Here is a 21,356-nt window from a genome sequence, read left to right on the forward strand (position 1 = left end):
GGCCGATTAGGAAAAGGGGAGGTGCAAAAGACCTGGGTGTCATTATACACCAGTCATTGAAAGTGGGCATGCAGGTACAGCAGGCGGTGAAAAAGGCGAACGGTATGCTGGCATTTATAGCGAGAGGATTCGAGTACAGGAGCAGGGAGGTACTACTGCAATTGTACAAGGCCTTGGTGAGACCACACCTGGAGTATTGTGTGCAGTTTTGGTCCCCTAATCTGAGGAAAGACATCTTTGCCATAGAGGGAGTACAAAGAAGGTTCACCAGATTGATTCCTGGGATGGCAGGTCTTTCATATGAAGAAAGACTGGATGAACTGGGCTTGTACTCGTTGGAATTTAGAAGATTGAGGGGGGATCTGATTGAAACGTATAAGATCCTAAAGGGATTGGACAGGCTAGATGCGGGAAGATTGTTCCCGATGTTGGGGAAGTCCAGAACGAGGGGTCACAGTTTGAGGATAGAGGGGAAGCCTTTTAGGACCGAGATTAGGAAAAACTTCTTCACACAGAGAGTGGTGAATCTGTGGAATTCTCTGCCACAGCAAACTGTTGAGGCCGGTTCATTGGCTGTGTTTAAGAGGAAGTTAGATATGGCCCTTGTGGCTACAGGGGTCAGGGGGTATGGAGGGAAGGCTGGGTTCTGAGTTGGATGATCAGCCATGATCATAATAAATGGCGGTGCAGGCTCGAAGGGCCGAATGGCCTACTCCTGCACCTATTTTCTATGTTTCTATGTTTCTATCTGTATATAACTAGGGTGGCTAAGACTTTTGCACAGTGTTTGTTAACGTGGAGCAGAGAGTGAGCTTGTAAATCTGGCAGGAACCAAGGATATTGGGAATAGCAAGGGTGGTGTGCTGCGAGAGCCATGTGGGGCAGGTGACAGGGAAGGAGTGCCAGGATGGAGGGTGATGTGGGTGCCGACATACCCAGTCCTGAATCATTAGGCACCTTAATGGGGATCACTGCAATGCAACTCTACAGTATATATGTGCCTAAGACTTTTGTACAGTCTTTTGTAGTTAAATATACAACAGTATTACTGCTAGTGGTGCTGTCATAAATAATGTATACTGCTCGTAGCAGAGTGAGGATGAAGTTCTAATATTTATGGGGTTCCTGAGAAAAAAATATCAACAAGTTCATTGGTCAGTATTCTTTTAATAACTCTATTCTACATTTCTAATCAGTTTCAATTTGCTTTGAAGTTAACTAAATTGACTTGAATCTTACTATGGAGTAAAATATACAAAATATAGTTTTGTTCTACAGAGTAATCTAAACTGAGAGAGGAAATTATCCACATAATAATAAATAAATACAATTTGTTTCTAACCTTGCTTGATACCTGGAGAGGTTTGTTTGTCAGCTTTGTGCAGAGGGTATATAATTAATATATATATTAAATAGATAGTGCAAAAAGAAAGCAAAAATAGTGAGGTAGTGTACATGGGTTCATTGTCCATTCAGAAATATGATGGCAGAGGTGAAGAATCTGTTCCTATAACATTGAGTGTGTGCCTTCAGGATCCTGTACCTCCTTCTTGATGGTAGCAATGAGAAGAGAGCACGTCCTCAGTGATAGGGGTCATTAATGACAAATGCCACCAGTTTGAGGCTTCGCCTTTTGAAAATATCCTCTATTCTGGGGAAGTCAAATGCCCATGATGAAGCTGGATGAGCTTGCAACTTTCTGCAGGTTGTTTTCCAACCTGTGCAATAGCCCCTCCATACCAGGCAGTTAGCATGGTCTCCACAGTACATCTGTAGAAATTTATCAGAGTCTTTGGTGACATACCAAGTTTCCTCAGTTAGCTAATGAAATACTGTATATCTGCTGTCATGCCTACTTTGTAATGGGGTTTCTGCTGAGGTTAAGGGATGGAAATTTACATATTGAAGACAAATCAGGAATTGAAGAGGACAGTTCTGCACTCAAGCAGGTGATGTATCTCTGGAATTCAGCAATTCAGGAACAGCTTCTCCCTTCTACCATCCAATTTCTAAATAGACTTTGAACCCATGAACACAACCTCACTACTTTTTTAATTTCTGTTTCTTTTCACTAGTTATTTTAACTTAACTATTTAATATATATACTTGCTGTGATTCAGATTTTCTTTCACTATATTTATTTATCATGTATTTCATTGTACGGTTGCCATAACAGAAACAAATTTCATAATGTATACCGGTGATATTAAACCTGATTCTGATTCTGTATTCTGCACTGGGGGTGGGGGGGTGGGGGTATGGGTATGGACTCTAGGTCAGTGGGGTTTTCAGAGGGGAAGTAGGTCATGCAATCCAAGGCAATATGAACTGGTACAGAAATATAGGTGACGCCTGATGTAAATCATCTGTGATCATATTGAATGACAGAGCAGGCTTGAGGAATCAAGTAGAATACTCTTGATCCTATTTTCTTATGTCTTTATGACCACAATTATCTCGGGGCTATAGGTTATACTCAAGATCAAATTGCAGGGGTTGAACTGGAACCACTTTGGGAGGGGTGGGAGTTGGGGCTTGATGGAGAAACAGGTGCGTAAGCTTTCATGTCTGAACTATAAACAAAGAAAAGGCATCTTGATTGTGCCTCATTTGCTTATGGTTGCCATTATACATGCCCAGGTACTTCTGTATGTTAACGTGGCTGATCTATAGAGAGCCTTGGAGGAACAATGCACAATTTGCAATCTGTGCAATATATCAAGAGTTGACTTTATGGAGCATTATATCAAACAAGGTCAATCACAAATTGACTGTAAGCGGTGCAGCAAGCATTGCAAGCTCCAGGCTTAAACATCTTCAATATAAGAATTGCAAATTAATTACAGAGAAGAAATGCAGCATTCTAATTAACTACTCTCATCAAGCTAAAGAATAAAAACAGAAGGTGCCACGTTAATAGTTAGAGATTAAAACTTTCACTCAAGTATGCATTGAGAAAGGTGAAAATAATTCCAGCAATGTTCAAAATGCAAATTGTTGGATAATATTGGTAAGAATCTGAAAAGTGCAATCTCTTAACTCAGTAACTCATGGGGAGTTGCTGCTATGTAACCCTTAGGTCACATAGTATGACCATTTGTCACCACATTCGTCACTCTGTATTACTGACTGATGGAATAAAGAGCAAGGATGATTGTGATTGTAGCAACCATCTTATTTCAATATTTTAGAGATTGGTGACTCTTCCATAATGAATCATTTTTTACTTCAACAGCTGAGTCACAAAGTTAGCCAACCATTGAGCACCACTGAATTGCTAATTGTATTGTTTCATTGATTTGTAGATGATGAAGCCTGAGATAGTTTGTATCAACTCTGTGAATGGAAACACAAATAGACTTTCTTTGATATAATATGCAATGTATAATGAACTACTAATGCCATTAGTCCATTAGTCGTGGACTGTAAGTTCAGGATTGGCTGGTTTTATAACAGATACCCAAGTTCTGTAATTCTTTTAATTTTCAGCTCAGATATGGAACTTGATGTGACATTCACTGCTATGTACATACATCTATTGATGCTTCTGGACGCATCTTCAGTGATGTTCCTGGAATCATCGGGTGTTTCGGGTCTTTCAACATCATATAACCTCCTCCAGGTGACCCAGCCGGGGCTGATCAGACCCCAGCTTGTGTCCAGATGGCTAGCTACTTCTGACTCCATGGTTCCCCTCTTTTGAGCCACAGCTATCTTGAGGCCCTCTCTGCCGCATCGGTCAGATTAATATTAGAATTTTCTTACAAAATAATCAGAGGGTCAAAAAATCTTTAGAGTAGAGCAATGTGAGAAATCTCAGATAGAAACAGATGATGCTAGAGATATACATCTAGTTAGGTAATTGTGTACACAACAAATGGTGGAGAAACAAAGACTATCTGGAGAAGCAAACACAGTGATTTTATTAAGTTTAGGGGCAGGCCTACTCTTAGGGTCAAATGGCTTAGTCTTAGAACATTAGACCATAAGACATAGATGCAGAATTAGGTCATTTCACCATTCAATCATGATCCTTTTCTCCCCTCCTCAACCCCATTTCCCAGCCTTCTCCCCATAACCTTTGATGCCATACCCAATCAAGAAACTATCAATCTCTGCCTTAAATACACCCTACAACCTGGCTTCCACAGCTGCCCGTGGTAACAAATTCCACAACTTCACCAGCCTCTGGCTAAAGAAATTTCTATGCATCTCTGTTTTAAATGGACACCTCTTTATCCTGAGGTTGTGCCCTCTTGTCCTAGATTCTCCCATCATGGGAAACATCCTTTCCACATTCTGTCTAGGCCTTTCAACGTTCAAAAAATTTCAATGAGATCCTCCCTCATCCTTCTAAATTCCAGTGAGAACATACCCAGAGCCATCAAACGTTCCTTATATGTTAACCTTTTCATTCCTGGAGTCATCCTTGTGAACTGCCTCTGGACTGGCTCCAATGACAGGACATCTTTTCTTAGATGAGGAGCCCAAAATTGTTCACAATACTCAAGGCGAGGCCTCACCCAGTGTCTTATAAAGCCTCAGCATCACATCCCTGCTCTTATATTCTAGACTTCCTGAAATAAATGCTAACATTGCAATTGCCTTCCTCACCACCAATTCAACTGCAAGTCAACCTTTAGGGTGTTCTGCTCAAGGACTCCCAAGTCTCTTTGCATCTCAGATTTTTGGATTTTCTCCCCATTTCAAATTAGTCTTCACATTTATTTCTACTACCAAAATGCATGGCCTCGTATTTTCCAACATTGTATTTCATGTGCTACTTTCTTGCCCTTTCTCCTAATCTGTTTAAGTCCTTCTGCAGCCTTCCTATTTCCTCAACACTACCTGCCCTTTCACCAATCTTTGTATCATCTGCAAACTTTTCAACAAAGCCATCTACTTCATTATCCAAATCATTGATACACAGCATAAAAAGAAGCGGTCCCAACACCAAACCCTGCAGAACACCATTAGTCAATGGCAGCCAATGAGATATGGATCCTTTTATTCCCACTCACTGACCCCTAGCAATCAGCCAATGCTCTAAGCATGTTAGTAACTTTCCTGTAATACCATGGGCTCTTAATTTGGTAAGAAGCCTCATGTGTGGCACCTTGTCAAAGGCCTTCTGAAAGTCCAAGTATACAACATCCACTGCATCCCCTTTATCTATCCTACTTGTAATCTCCTCAAAGAATTCCAACAGGTTCGTCAGGCAAGATTTTCCTTTAAGGAGCTATGCTGACTTTGTACTATTTTGTCCTGGGTCACCAAGTACTCCATAACCTCATGCTTAACAATTAAATCCAACATCTCCCAACCACTGAGATCAGGCTAATTGATCTATAATTTCCTTTCTGCTGCCTTCCTCCTTTCTTAAAGAGTGGAGTGAGATTTGCAGTTTTCCAGTCCTCTGGCACCATGCCAGAGTCCAATGATTGTTTTAAAATATCATTTCTAATGCCACCACAATCTCTAATGCTACCTCTTTCAGAACCTTAGGGTGAAGTTCACCTGGTCCAGGTGACTTATGTACTTTTTGGTCTTCCAGCTTTTTGAACACCTTCTCCCTTGTAATAGTAACTGCACTTACTTCTCTTCCTTCACATACTACAACATCTGGCACACTGCTGGTGTCTTCCATAGTGAAGACCGATGCAAAATACTCATTTAGTTCATCTGCCATCTCCGTGACCCTCGTTATTATTTCTCCGGCCTCATTTTCTAGCAGTCCTATGTCCACTCTAATTTCTCTTTTATTTTTAACATACTTGAAAAAGCTTTTACTATCCACTTTGATATTGTTTGTTAGCTTGCTTTCATATTTTACCTTTTCCCTCCTAATGATTCTTTTAGTTGCTCCCTGTAGGTTTTTAAAAGTTTTCCAATCCTTTATCTTCTCTCTGATTTTTGCTTTGTTGTATGCCTCTCTTTTGTTTTTACATCAGCTTTGACTTCCCTCGTCAGTCACAGTTGTACTATTTTGCCATTTGAGTATTTCTTCATTTTTGGAATACATCTGCCCTGCACCTTCCTCATTTTCCCAGAAACTCACACCATTGCTGCTCTGTTGTCACCCCTGCCAGCAGCTGCTTCCAATTTACTTTGGCCAACTCCTCTCTCATCCCACTATAATTTCTAAGAATCCACTGAAATACTGCTACATCAGACTTTACTTTCTCCCTATCAAATTTCAAGTTGAACTAAATCATACTGTGATCTTTGGCTTCTAAGGGCTCTTTTACCTTAAGCTCCCTAATCGTCTACAGTTCCTCTCATGGCACCCAATCCAGTATAGCTGATACCCTAGTAGTCTCAATGACAAACTGCTCTAAAAGGACATCTGATAGGCATTCAACAAACTCACTCTCTTGAAATCCGTTACCAACCTGAGTTTTCCAATCAACCTGCATGTTAAAATCTCCCATGACTATCATAACATTACCCTTTTGACTTGCCTTTTCTATTTCCTGTTGTAATCTATGGTCTACATCCTAGCTACTGCTGGGAGGCCTGTATATAACTGCCATCAAGGTCCTTTCACCCTTGCAGTTTCTTAACTCAACCCACAAGGATTCAACATCTTCCGATCTGATGCCATTCTTTACCAGTAGAGCTACGCCTCCCTCTCTTCCTACCTTCCTATCCCTCCAATACAATGTGTAACTTTGAGCATTCAGCTCCCAACTACAACCATCCTTCAGCCATGATTCAGTGATGGCAACGGTGACAACATCGTACCTGACAATCCGTAATAATGCAAAAACATCATCCACCTTACTTCTTATACTCCGGGCATTGAGTTATATCACTTTGGGTGCTGTATTTGCTACCCTTTTTGATTTTGTATCCCTAATGCACTGACACTCATCTTGCTGGCTACAATTTTGCTCTATCATCTGCCTGCTCTTCCTGTCAGTCTGACTACACATTATCTTTGCTTTTTACCATCTGTCCTATCCTGAATCCCTTCATTGTAGTTCCCATCTTCCCCAACAAACCTGCCCGCAAGCATATTGGTCCCCCTATGGTTCAGGTACAACCCGTCCCTTTTGTACAGGTAATACCTCCCCCAGAAGAGATTCCAATGATCCAAGAACCTGAAGCCCTGCCCCCTGCACCAGCTTCTCAGCCACACATTTATCTGCCAGATCATAATGTTTCTACCCTCACTAGCATGTGGCACAGGTAGTAATCCAGAAATTACTATCCTGGAGGTCCTGCTTCTCAGCTTTCTAGTTAGATCTCTAAATTCTCTCTTCAGGACTTCATTGCTTTCCCTCCTATGTCATTGGTTCCAATATGTACCAAGACATCTGGCTGCTGTCCCTCCTTCTCTAACATGCTGTGGACGCAATTGAGATGTCCCTGACCCTGGCATCTGGGAGGAAACAAGCCATTTGGGTGTCCCATTCACATCCACAGAATCTCCTATCTGTTCCTCTGACTATAATTTCCCTACCACTATCGCGCCCCTCTTTTCACTCTTTACCTTCTGCACCATGGACCCATGCTCAGTGCCAGTAGCTGGGTCTTCGTGGCATTCCACTGGGAGGTCATCCCCCACAATAATATCCAAAACAGTATACTTATTTTTGAGAGAAATGGCTACAGGGGTGCTCCGCGCTAACTGCCTATTCAGATTTCCATTTCTCTTTGCTCCCAATTAATTGGTTAATGTGTTCAGACTGAACATTTCAGGATGATAGCCTTTCAGCACAGCAGTTCCAATGATGAATCATCAAGACCATAACACCATAAAACATTAATAGGAGAATTAAGCCATTTGGCCCATCAAGACTGCTCCGTCATTCCAACCTGCAAAGTTAACCTCTGTTTCTTTTGTTTGATTTGCTGAATATTTAGAATACTTATTTTATTAATTTCTTTCTTTCTTTATTAAGCTTTTTATTGATTTAAAAGGAGCATAAATACAATCAAGAGGAGAATTATCTCAAATATATATATATATCAGTAACAATATAAACCAAGATTAAGATAGATATTGTCAAAATCATAGCTATTATTAAACTAGTATAAAATATATAATAAAAATGAAAATAGCAATTGTCCTTTTATCAGTTTATGAAGAGAAAAGAAAAAAACATTGAGTTTTAAATGAAGAGAAAAAAAACCCACTGCACTATATATAAAAAAAAACAAAAAAAAAAGGGACTGGGCAGTCCATTTTGAGGATATGACCAAAAAAAAAGAAAAAAAAGACTTTCTGATCAGATCTAAAACTTAGAAAAAAAGATTGAAAGAGTAATAAATCAAATTAAATGAAAATATTGGATAAAAGATTGTCAAATTTGCTCAACTTTAAAGGATGTATCAAATGTCCATCTTCTTATTTTCTCTAAACTTAAGCAGGACATAATAGAGGAGAGCCAATAAAAGACCATAGGTGGATTAGAATCCTTCCACTTCAATAAAATTTCTCCCCCAGCCAGTAAGGTCGAAAAGGCTATCATACGTTGGGTGAAAACAGGAATATTTCCTGCTTCCGATGGGATAATCCCAGAAATTGCCATCAGCAAATTAGGTTGAAGATCCAGATCCAAAACTTACTTTCACTTTTAATCTTTTTATTAATTTTCAAATTCATAAACATAGCAAAAATACTAATACAAAGAGATTGGGATTACATTATTGGTAATTGACATATGCAAGTAAAAACTACAGATAATACAAGTATATTTGGCCTCCCAAACTCTTAATATAATTAAACATGATAAAAAGAAAAATGAAAAAAAAATCAAGAAAAAAAACCCCAAAATAAAAAAAAACTAAACTGAACCAAAAACTGAACTAAACAAAACTAAACAAAGCTGGGCTATTATATTACGTCGAATACAATCATTAATGTCGTTAACTCTGCTCCTCTGTCCATATATTTTAAATTAATAAAAAGGATTCAGAAAAGGTCAAGCTACATCATATGAAAGTGTGGAATAAATGGCCTCCAAGTCTCTTCAAATTTAACCGACGGATCAAAAGTGATACTTCTGATTTTTTCTAAATTTAAACAAGATATAGTTTGGGAAAAAGTTTTATTAATTTAATTTGCCAAAAAAATGTCCACTTGGAAAACAATTATCTATCCCATATCTTTTGTCTGATATTCTGTAATAACTCATTCTGATAACATCAAATGAAAAGCTCTTTTTCATAAGAATAATGATGCATTAAAAATATTCCTTATTTGTTTTCATAGCATGAGCCTGTTCCTATTCCATTAATGCATTCAGTAGTGGGCTTATAAAACATTTTTGATTGGAGTACAGTACCAGTTCATCTCCTCCAAATAATCTGATTTCAAGTGACTGAAAATAGCTGGAAAAACTATCAAAGGTTAACTAAATGTTACATTGATGTGGCCAAATGCTCAGCTTTATTTCCCCAAAAATAAACCAATGTAAGGCTTTTAAAATGTATTAGTGCCTAAGTACCTGAAAAAGACCAGATTTTAAAAACCACTTTGCATGAATGAAACATTGTTCAATAAGCAGAAAATCAGAGTTGTTGCATTAGCAATCAATTCAAGGGCTACATGTGGTAGAGTGGTGCAGGGAGTAAAGCCACTGCCTCATAGCATCAATAAATGGAGTTCAGTCTTGCCTCTAGTCTGTACATTCCCCCTGTGCTCGTGTGGGATTCCGCAAGGTGCTTAGATCCCAAAGAATATGGATTGGTAGGTTATTTGGCCACTGTAAGTAACTCCTAGTGCATAGATGAATAGCAGAGCTAAAGATTAAAAATAACAGGGTTAATATAGGATTAATGTAAACGGGTCATTAATAGTCATACTTGAGGCTGAAGGACATGATTCCAGTACAAACTCAGATTTTCTCTGGAATACCAAAGAGATTAGAAATTTATAAAATGATGAGAGACGTAGAAAGGGTAAACAGACAGAACCACTTTTCCCAGAATAGAACTGTCAAGGGCACACCTTTTTTATGATCGGGGCATGTTTAAAGGGAATATGCATTACACTGAGTATGCTAGATGCCTGCAGCATGCAGCCAGGGGTGATGGTGGAAGTAGATATGATAGTGGAATTGAAGAAGTTTTCAGTAGCTGCAGGAATATGCAAGGAATGGTGAGATAATGATCATATGCAGGCAGAAGGGGTTAGTTCAATTTGGCATCATGATCTAAAGAACCTGTTCTATGTTCTATGTCTATGTGGTATCTCTCTGTGACTCTAGGAAGAGAGGTGTGAGTTCAAGAAAAATGAACGTGTGAGTGGGATAGCGTTAAAGTGGCAAGTTTGAGACTTTGGCTCAAGAGTCTTCAGTGAAACCAGGTGAAGGCTAGGTTGAGGTTTCAATCGGGTTTCTCTTTCTTTGTCTATTAGTGCATAATTAGAATAGTAAGGATTGATCCCTGGTCAGAGATGTACTCCTCATGCAAGATTGAAGATCTGGGGACCTCAAAACTTTGCACATGTAACAGAATCCTAGATGGTATATTGTCTCCCAAGTGCCAGGGTCAAGGATGTCTCAGATTGGGTCCACGGTATTCTTAACGGGGAGAGTGAGCAGCTCCAAGCTGCGGTGTATATTGGTATCAACAACATAGGCAGGAAAAAGTATGCTGTTCGGAAGAGAGAATATAGGGAGCTGGGTAGGAAGCTTAAAAAGTAGAACCTCAATGGTGATAATCTCTGGATTTCTGCCTGTGCCATGTGTCAGCGAGAGTAAGAATAGGATGATTTGATAGATTAACGTGTGGTTGAAGAATTGGTCTAGAGGGGAAGATTTCAGATATTTGGTTCATTGGGATCTCTTCTGGGGAAGGTATGACCTGTATGAAAGGGACGGGTTACAAATGACCTCGAGGGGGACTAATGTCCATGCAGGCAGGTTTGCTCGAGCTGTTGGGGAGAGTTTAAATTAGTGATTGGAGGAAAGTATAAGGGGAATGTCAGAGGTAAGTCTTTTCACACAAAGAGTGGTGGATGCCTGGACTATGCTATCAGGGGTTATGGTAGAAGCAGATATATTGAGGACATTTAAAAGGCTCTTGGATACCCACATGGATGAATGGAAAATGGAGGTCTATGTGGGAAGGAAGTGTTAGATTGACCTTGGAGTAGGTTAAAGGATTGGCACTACATTGTGGGCCAAAGGCCCTGTACTGTTCTATGTTCTATTTCTAGGTGATTGGTAGCAAAGCAAGCACTTAACACTGGTGGTGGAGGGAATGAATATTTATGTTGGTGGATAGGATGCCAAAGACATAGGCTGTTTAATCTTCTAAGGTACTGAGCTGCCTGATTGTTGTTGGAGTTGTCCTCACCTAGGCAAATGGGATCCTTTCACCACAATCCTGACTGATGTATACTTTGTTGATGTGGAAGGACTTCGAGGAGTTTAGAGGTGAGCCACACCATGTAATATACTCTGATACAGACCTGCTCTTGAATCCTCAGTGTTTGTGTGGGTGATTCAGTCAGTTACGTATGTCAGCACTTTCATGCCTTGCCTATGTCGTGCTGCAGGCTGGTAAAGTTTGCTTCCTTCTCTGAGAAGTTGCCTATTAAGCATTCTGCTGTTGCTAATGAGCTTCTCCACTTCTAACCTTTTGATGCAGCTAAGGACACTGATGAAGCAGCTGAAACTGTTGCCATAACAGCTCAACTCCTGTAGCAAAGTCTTGGTTTGCAATGATTGCCCTCCAATAGACACTTCATTGTGTCACAAATAGCACCAACTAATGAAAAGCTTCTCCATTGATTTCAAAATGTTTTATGATAAAGAGTAATCACTTTCACCTCATCTCTAGAACTCAACCGGGACAACACCATGGAGTTTAATTGTTAATTGTTGGATTTATTATCTATTTATTACCTCTGTTTATTATTTGCTTATTTTTACTAGGTAGCACATATAGAGTCCTGTCATACAATTTCCATATGTTTCCTTAAGTGTTCAGTCACTAAGCCATTATCGGCAGACTAGCGGTGTGTAAGAAATTTGGGAGAAGTTCAAAGATACTTTCTCACGGGCCAAAGGGCCAGTACTGTGGTGTACTGTTTGATGTCCTATACTGTTGAAAGGAAACTTTTTTGTTCTAGTTCACTGAGAGATTCATGTCTTAGGCAGAGACAATGGTAGGAAGAGGACACTAACTTAAAATGATCAATGTGACTTTCATGTTGAGTGGAATTGTGTGGTGGATGAGGTGGAGCAATGGAAGGGGAAAACAAAGGAAGATGAATAGTGGTGTGGTCAGGAGGGATGGGTGGAGAAACTTCTACAACCTGAATCTGTTGTTTTGGCTGTTGGGCCTCCTTCTCATAGAAAACATTGTGTGTTTATGAAAAAGAGTATGAGAGAGTTTATTTCCTCAAAATCAGTCTCAAGAGGCCTAAAAACCAAAATGTGACTGTTTCTTTCTATGTTAGGTTGCATAACGACAGGGTGAAGCTGAAGGCAACTGTAGCAAGAATAGATGTCTCACGATTTGAACCCGGTGGTTGCTGGGAGCACAGGAAATCTTGGGGGACAACAGGCAAGTCTCAGATTTCCCTTAGCCTAATGTATCCTCTACATTATAACAAATGATGGTTAAATCTCGGTAGGAAGCATTCATGCAAAGCATAATATAAATGATAGGAAAAGCTTCACTGATTATTCCGTAAACACGAGGAATTCTGCAGATGCTGAAAATTCAAGCAACACACATCAAAGTTGCTGGTGAACGCAGCAGGCCAGGTCAGGACGAAGGGTCTCGGCCCGAAACGTTGACTGTACCTCTTCCTAGAGATGCTGCTTGGCCTGCTGCGTTCACCAGCAACTTTGATGTGTGTTGACTGTTTATTCTGGTTGGAGATGGACAATTCAACCATTATCGTAAAAGCTCCTGAATTCTTCTCATGGATTATAATATTTCTGCCATAATTTCAGTATGGGAAAAAATTATCTGCACACAATTTCAGTTTTTATTGTCTAGAAACCATCCTGCTACCATTTGGCAGTCTCTTCATCAAATTCAAGCTCTCCCTCTCCATAAATGAATATAAGAGAACTAAATCACTCTGGCCATGAGGTACAAAATATTATACTTCTGCGCATCTGACCTGTGGTTCCACTGTTAGCTTCACCACTGAGTCCAGTAGTGGGGCACTAACATGCCAGGCTGAACTTGATTTATTTGAATGAGTTTGCTAAGCATAAATACAAAGCTCAGTGCAGGTTAATAGTTTATTTTTCTTTATTTTAATGTTTTAATTAATCTCTTACAATTTAAAGTATTTGTGGTTAGTTTTTAATATATTTAATTAGAAATCTTTATTTTTAGTGACTGATGTCTGAACAGTTTTTACATATCTCTGTTTATTAGAGACTTCTAGAAACAATTAAGAACAGTGAAACTGTCAAAAGGCATTCCAGGGTCTTCCACCGAAAAGGCCAGTCACCACTCACAGCTCACTGCACTTCACAGGAGAACTTGAGGGAATGAAGGATCAGTCTGGTCAGCCCTATGGATTTGAATACAGTTGGTGCCTGCAGGCAGGCACTGTGGATGGAGTTACTGAGATATGGTCCAAATCCAATACAAACTGGCCCAAACTGCATCAGTTCTCAAAACTGCTCCTATTGCTGTCAATGGAATCCACTTTACTAAGCAGAGTTTGATACATAAAGTACACACGTGACCTGAATCAGGTTTAACTTACCAGATAGAGTTTTTACTACCATAATGATACTTTCTCGTCATTTAAGAATTGAAAACCATAGATGTTTTCCAATAATTTGCTATGGAATTTCTGTTATCAGACTTGTTTACTAAGTGCACATTATGCTCATTTGAATCATACAAATATTGCATTTCATATTTATGTGTTTTGGACATTTAAAGTTTATAATAAAGCAGTGAGTAGATTTTGTCTTAAACTATTTCAAGCTAACAGATCAGAAGGTAAAGGCATTTATTTACAGGATAGACTGAATTCTAATTGAGAGCTACCTCACACTGAGCATCCAGCAGTTGGTCACTGTGAGAAATCTGAAGGAAAAGGAGATTGTTATTTCCACGAATGCTCCACTCCAATACAGGTTGCAAATATCTAACATCATACTCTATAGATAATCACCATCAAAAATTGATCAAATTGTTACTTAACTAAAGCAGATCCAAGTAGCATGGAATGCCAACTTGAATGGCTGCTAATCTAAATTATCGATAGGCACCATGAAGCTATGAGTAATTCTTTGCCCTCAAATGATATTTTAAGACATTTATAAACTGTATATTGGCTTGCTGGATAAATATATTTATATTTTAAAATACTTGTGCAGGTGTTACAGTTACCTTAATCCTGAATGCTTTTATATCACAATGACTTTTATTTACTTTTATTTCCCTTCAGCAGGTGGGGACTTCTTTACTGTATATCATTGTGTTTAACTTACTGATGTGACATAGCTGTAACATAGACTGTCCTGAATTTAGAGACACCAGAATTCAGTTGATGAAACAGAATGAAACACAAACTTCCACTCGCACATTATGGAGGTCAGGAACATGCTGACTGATTCAGATAGCTGTACTCATTAATTTGCCCCTTTGCATAATGCACAACCCATTCTTGCAGTACTTCACCAAAACAACTCTGTGGAATCGCCATTCAGATCTTGGACCAAGTCTGACAGGATCTCAAATCCCATTGATGTTATTTGTGGTTATAGTACAAGAACTTAAGAGGCAAAGGAAATAAAAGCTATTTATTTCAATTATCTTGCTTTAATACAGTATTCTAAATATCTACCGTAGTTTATATACATTAGCATTATTAAAATGTAAGTGTAAAATAAAATCATTGATATACTTCAATTTTAATAACCTTTTCTATATGTATACAACATTTAAAATTACATAGAACAATAGAGTCTGCTATGGCCCATGATTTGTGTTGACCTTATAATCTACTCTGTGTGGCACATAGCCAAGTGGATAAGGCGTTGGACTAGCCACCTGAAGGTTGTGAGTTCGAGCCCCAGCCAGGGCAGAATGTTGTGTCCTTGAGCAAGGCACTTATCCACACAATGCTCCAGTCCACACAGCTGAAAATATGTACCGGCAAAACGCTGGGGGTTAACCTCGTGATAGACTGGAGTCCTATCCAGGGGGGAGTCTCATACTCTCAGTCACTTCACACCATGGAAACTGGCATAAGCACTAGCTTGATAAGCCTAAGGCTCAGGACAGACTTTAACTTTAACTATAATCTACTCTGCAATCAATCTAATCCGTCCCACCTACATAGCCGATAACCCTTCATTTTTCTTTCATTCATGTGCCTGTCTAAGAGGCTCTTAAATGTTCCTAAAGTACCACCCTCCACCACAACATGTAGCAGTGCATTCCAAACACTTAACATTTACTGTGTACAAAAAACTATATCTCTGACATCTTCCATAAATTTTCCTCCACTCACCTTAAATGGATGTCGTCCGGCATTAATCATTGCTACCCTGGGAATAAAGATGCTGGCTGTCCACTCTATCTATATCTCTGTTAAATTAATCATTTTTAATTATAAATCAAGTTTATTTCGATCTATAAAAAATCTGTCAGATAGTTTTATGAAATTTAATAGAACACTTCATAAGTCAATGACTATGAATGTAAAAATGAAAGTCATTGCCCAGTTTAAATCATTTTATTATTTTGTTTATTTTGATATAAAAATTCTAATTGATTGTATAAATTAACAATAGTTTTTATTGCTGACGAGGACTTTCATGGATGGGGACCCTGCTGAAAGCTATCGAAGGTCAAGTTGCCATTCAGTCTTGGCATTGATTTCTCAGATGTAGTGAGTGTGAGATGTACCTTTGCAGTTTGGCTCAAGAAGATAATGGGATGACAAACCAATGTGAGGCCAGCAGGTCTACACTATGTGGTCTATTCTATTTTGGAGGACAGAAGGAGAAAAGATCTGTTTTATAATCATCTGAGCTGGCATGGCAACTTAATGGATTGCAAAATGTTTCTGTATTGTTTATGGAAACTATGAATTCTTGGAAAACTTTAATAGATGTAGACGCTAGAAAACATTTGGGGAATATGACAGAAAAATGTTGTTCAATTCTGATTCTCTTTATGCTTAACAGCTGGGTGCATCTTATACAGAATTCAGCAAATTCCGTTTTGACAGGCAAAAAGGGACAACCTATTTACTTTCTCGTGCTGTGGCCTGAAATTAAAATTATGTTCTTGAGGGATATTTAATGAGCTATTTACTCACAAGCCATTTCTCATTGGTTCACAGGTTTCCTGACACATGTATCAAAGGAGAGATCCTTACCAAGGCAGCTTTTCCTGTGTGTGCCACTTACCTCAAAAAATGATTTCGCTGCTGTGAGTCCCCATCTGTTGTCTGTCACTCTGTACTTTCAAGCTACACTGTGGGATCAATGTTTTCTCCAGCATGGTACTAAGCCTGACATGTCCAGCTGTTAAATGCACAAGCCTAGGAGATGCAGATGCTAGAGCCCCACAGGAGCTGAGGCAACTTCTCCGTATATGGACCTATTGCTGTCGAATGACTATTCCTCTCTGGTGAAAATTGCATTGCGAATGGTCTGATCATTTTCACGTACGATCCCTTGATAAACACTGAACTTTTTACAAGTCGAAGAGCAGGGAAAATAAAACTCTAGTTGGAGAAAAAAAACAATATATCAACATGATGGGAATTCATCTGCCTTTTCCTTCAAGGCTTCAAACTAAAGACCAAAGAATGAAAGATCTGTGCAGCAGATGAAGAAAATGGGATTGTTCAACGATCCTTTAATAATTACAATTGCTTGCAGTTTTGTCTACAAGGTCTGCAGTGCTTCTAGAAGAAGAAGCTTTTCAAATAATGGGGACACCACACAGGTGTGGCTAATAAGACATTCTTCATGGAGAAGTTGCAGCTGGGATTTGCAATGGCTTAATTACTCTGAAGAACTAAAGAGCACATGCACATAAACAACGAGGACGGATTTACACTGGCATAGAAGGACCTCTCATGCTCTGAGGCACATGCTCATGCGTTTTTGTAACATCCTGCAGTTTCCGTGCTCTATCTTATCATTTCATACAATTACAGAGCATTAGGCAAGCTCTTGTCTGTTTGTCCATGCCTGTGATCTATTAGACCAATTACAGAATCTGATTACCTGAACGCATTTCAAAAACGGCATTTTTCTTTTCCAATTTTGAATGTGGCATTCAAGACAAGTTTATCATTCAGTGTGTTTAGAGAAAAAAAAAATCCTAATTTGTAAACCTCTAACAGATTTTGTATGTTGTATCTTTGTAGGAAACCTATTTAACTGTGTCTGTGCTCATCACGTAAGGCCTGCAATGCCATGATGGAAAGCTGTGATGTGGATAGAGTGCATCTCATGCTGCCAAATAAAGCTGTTACTTTACTGAACAAACATCCACAAGAGAAATTATTGCCTCTTTGTTAAACAAAAACACTGCAGAATGGAACCTTACCATGAAAATGAACTTTCCTTTATACCTGCTCTGATTCTGCTTGTTCAAGTGAAAAATAAAAATGTCAGTATTAACAAGATAAGAATGAATTTCCACCTTCTGCGCATAAATGCAAATTTCATGAAAATAAGCAATTCTTTAAAGTCATCTTTAACATTTTATGAAAATCATTTACACTTATAATCACCAATATGTTCTATGGCTCAATGCTTTGTGCATGAACATATTCATAATTTTATTCTGATTTTGCATGCACAGTCACATCTATTTGAGAAACACATTGAATAATTTTTGACTTCTTGTTTCTACTGTTTTATGATCATTTTTATAACTGTTCATAAATATAGCTTTCCACTACATTCCATTAAGGCCTAACTATTAAATATGTATCTGTAAAAAATAATCTTCAAAATTCAGGAATTTTGGTGGGAAAGTTATTCTTGCTTGAACAACCTATTTTGACTTGACCTGACAAGCATATTTCTTGTTTATGTATAAGTAACCTTGTCTAAGCAATACAAAGGTCCTTGAGTTGGAAAGCTGGATGAAAATCATCCATGGACAATTGTAAACTGAGGTAAAAAAAGATGAATGAGTTAGATAGAATTGTGCTCTATGAAAACAATTGTGCTCCCTCAGCCCATACTTACATTCTACTCAAGCTGAGATAGAAAAAGTCATTGAGATGGGTAAATATATTAGGTCACTTCAATACATTTTTCTCAAATGTATAATGCAGGTACAACTAAAAGTCCTGAGATTAATGCATTGGACAGTTAAGAGTGGGAGACACAAATGTATGAGAGAAATCTTAAATTCTGGGTCTACAGTTCTTGTGCACAAATCCCCATTGACGTGTATTTATTTCAAAATTGGAAACAATTTTTATGCATCAAGGTGACCACCAGAAACTGTCTATCCATGCTCAGGTGAGGAAACTTGTTGTACTTCCATTTCTAGGGGAAAGGAATTGTTCCTCCTTTTGATCATAAGACGATAAGACACAGGAACAGAATTAGGCCATTGAGTCTGCTCTGCCATTCCATCATGGCTGATTTAGTATCCCCATAACCCCATTCTTCTGCCTTCTCCCCATAACCTTTGACATCCTTGCAAATCAAAAAACTATCCAGCTCTGCTTTAAATGACTTGGCCTCCACAGCCATCTGTAGCAATGATATCCATTGATGCACTATCTGGATAAAGAAGTTCCTCCTCATCTCCATTCTAAACGGACATCCCTCTATTCTGTAGCCATACCCTCTGGTCCAAGAGGACGCAGCCTATAGTTTCCCATCCACTGCAGGGAACGTCCTCTCCACGTCCACTCTATCTAGTCCTTTTCGATATTCAATAGGTTTCAATGAGATCCCCTCTTATTCTTCTAAACACCAGTGAGTACAGGCCCAGCCAGAGTCACCAAATATTCGTCATACATTAATCCTTTCATTCCAGGAATAATTCGTGTGAACCTCCTCTAGACTTTCTCCAATGCCAGCGCGTTATCTTTTAGATAAGGGGCCCAAAGTTGCTCACAATACTCCAAGTGTGATCTGACTAATGGCTTGGTCAATGGCTAATGGCTAATGAGGGAGTTTGATATGGCTCTTGTGGCTACGGGGATCAGGGGGTATGGAGGGAAGGCTGGGGCAGGGTTCTGAGTTGGATGATCAGCCATGATCATAATAAATGGCGGTGCAGGCTCGAAGGGCTGAATGGCCTACTCCTGCACCTATTTTCTATGTTTCTATGTTTCTAAAAGTCTCAGCATTTCATCATTGCTTTTATATTCTAGTCCTCTTGAAATGAATGCAAACATTGCATTTGTCCTCCTTACCGCCAATTCAACCTGCAAGTTAACCATTAGGGAATCCAACGTAAGGACTCCCAAGTCCCTTTGTACCTCTGATTTTTGAATTTTCTGCCTATTTAGAAAATATTCAAGGCCTTTATTCCTTCTGCCAAAGTGCATGATCATACACTTCCCTGCACTATATTTCATCTGCCACTTTGCCCATTCTCCCAATCTGTCTCAGTCTTTCTGCATTCTCCCTGCTTTCTCAACACTGCTTGCTTCTCCACCTATGTCTGCAAACTTGGCCACAAAGCCATCAATTCTCCCATTCCAATCATTGAAAAGAAACGGTCCCATCACTAACTCCACAATACTAGTCCCTGGCAGCAAACCAGGAATGGTCATGGGATAATTGGAAGCTCTTTGGTCACATTTTGGAATCACCTTGCCCACCTACCAGGCAAAACATACAGTATTCCTATTTTGACACTGTGACTTAATTGCAATAATGCCCATGCATGTCATTTGGGACAAATAATGTGAGGAGGAGGAGAAGATGGCGACGCGACGCAGTGCGCGCAGCCTCTCCGGTGAATGATATCTGTAATCTGTCAAGTAGGGGACCGTGCACAATTCTGATTTGATGGAGACAGATGTGAGACTACGGAGGAACATCTGGAGAAACTTCTGAAATGCCCACTTTGCTGCCGCTGCTGCTGTGTGGTAACCGGAATCTCCAGAGCAGAAGGCCCCGAATCCTCGGCTTTGCTTGTTTCGGTGGCCGGGGCTTGGTCGAAGGCGCTTGGCAGAGGATGGCGCTCAGGAGGCTGTATCAGAGGGGCTGGTCAGAGGCTCGAAGTTTTCGGATGGACGGACTCGGTGTCGGCTGTGGTCGGCTTCTCCCAAGGCAGTTGTCGGTGCCTTGGAGGTTTATGGCATGGAGTTTCTCCCTTTTGCCGCCTGCTATCAGTGACTCGGGAGTCGATCGGGACTTGAGACATTATTTTTACCGTGCCCATGGTCTGTTCTTTATCAAATTATGGTATTGTTTTGCACTGCTGTAACTATATGTTATAATTATGTGGTTCTGTCAGTGTTAGTCTTTGGTTTGTCCTGTTTTCTGTGATATCACCCTGGAGGAAAATTGTATCATTTCTTAACGCATGTATGCATTTCTAAATGACAATAAAAGAGGACTGAGTGTTCTCATAATCTAATCTAATAGCCTGAAGATTGGTTAGGAACATGTAAATTCTGTGTAAGCAAATTAAACTGAATTTAGCTTCCAAACGAGCTGGTGTACCATTGACTATTTATCATTACAAATTAAAAGTATATGACCAGAGGTTAGGTTTCATCCTTTTTTTTTTTGGAGGATTGTGCTGATTGTGCTTCAAAGGCCCAAATGAATCAACCCCGCCCCCCCCCCAAATTGGTGAAAATTGCCAAAGACTGGTTTACTTACAGAATTACAACATGCTTGATTCCCAATGGAATCAAACTCAGTAACTCAGTTGACATCAAAATACTGCTACATAGCGATCTCAGAAGTCCAATAGGCTTTAATGACACATTTCACATGGTGCCAGACAGTGGCAAACACAGTCTACAACTGCCAAGAAGAAAAAAAGAGGGTCCAAAGAAATGCAAAAGAGTTCTCAGGTATGAGTAATGTACAGCTGTTTCCTCAAGGTGGGAGAACCTGACACCAGGGAGCAATACTGGAAAGATTTTAATGTTCTCACATGGTATTTCAGGGTAAGCTTTGCATGAGCAGTAATACTGCTCTTTCATTCTTCTACACATATCCACCCTCACCCACCATTCTCATAAAGGTTCACCCTTCAAGGGATGATTAAAAAATATTCTCAATATCCTACACATTTGGCAGAGACAGAAAGGAATAGGAAAGAGATCAACCAACAAGGGAATAAAGCATTTATAGTGTCTATAAAAAGTATTCACATCCCCTGGAAATTTTCATGTTTTATTGTTTTACAACATTGAATCACAGTGGATTTAATTTGACTCTTGACACTGATAGCAGAAA

General features: G+C 39.4%; 1 protein-coding gene across 2 annotated transcripts in view; it reads left to right on the forward strand.

Annotated features, from left to right (window-relative positions):
* LOC134355517 (chemokine-like protein TAFA-5) overlaps positions 1 to 17,591 on the forward strand; it is a 421,627-nt gene extending 404,036 nt beyond the window's left edge. The window contains exons 4-5 of one of the 2 annotated variants that reach the window (XR_010020106.1): positions 12,419 to 12,525; positions 16,292 to 17,591. Coding sequence is in view for 1 of the 2 variants with exons in the window: in XM_063065509.1 (XP_062921579.1) it covers positions 16,292 to 16,300 (9 nt within the window). In the remaining variant the exon portion in view is untranslated. The remainder of the gene's footprint in view (positions 1 to 12,418; positions 12,526 to 16,291) is intronic. The other variant, XM_063065509.1, reaches the window with a different exon arrangement.
* The last annotated feature ends 3,765 nt before the right edge of the window (positions 17,592 to 21,356 follow it).

The sequence above is a fragment of the Mobula hypostoma genome, chromosome 13 (genome assembly GCF_963921235.1).
Source record: "Mobula hypostoma chromosome 13, sMobHyp1.1, whole genome shotgun sequence".
Classification (NCBI taxonomy): Eukaryota; Metazoa; Chordata; class Chondrichthyes; order Myliobatiformes; family Myliobatidae; genus Mobula; species Mobula hypostoma.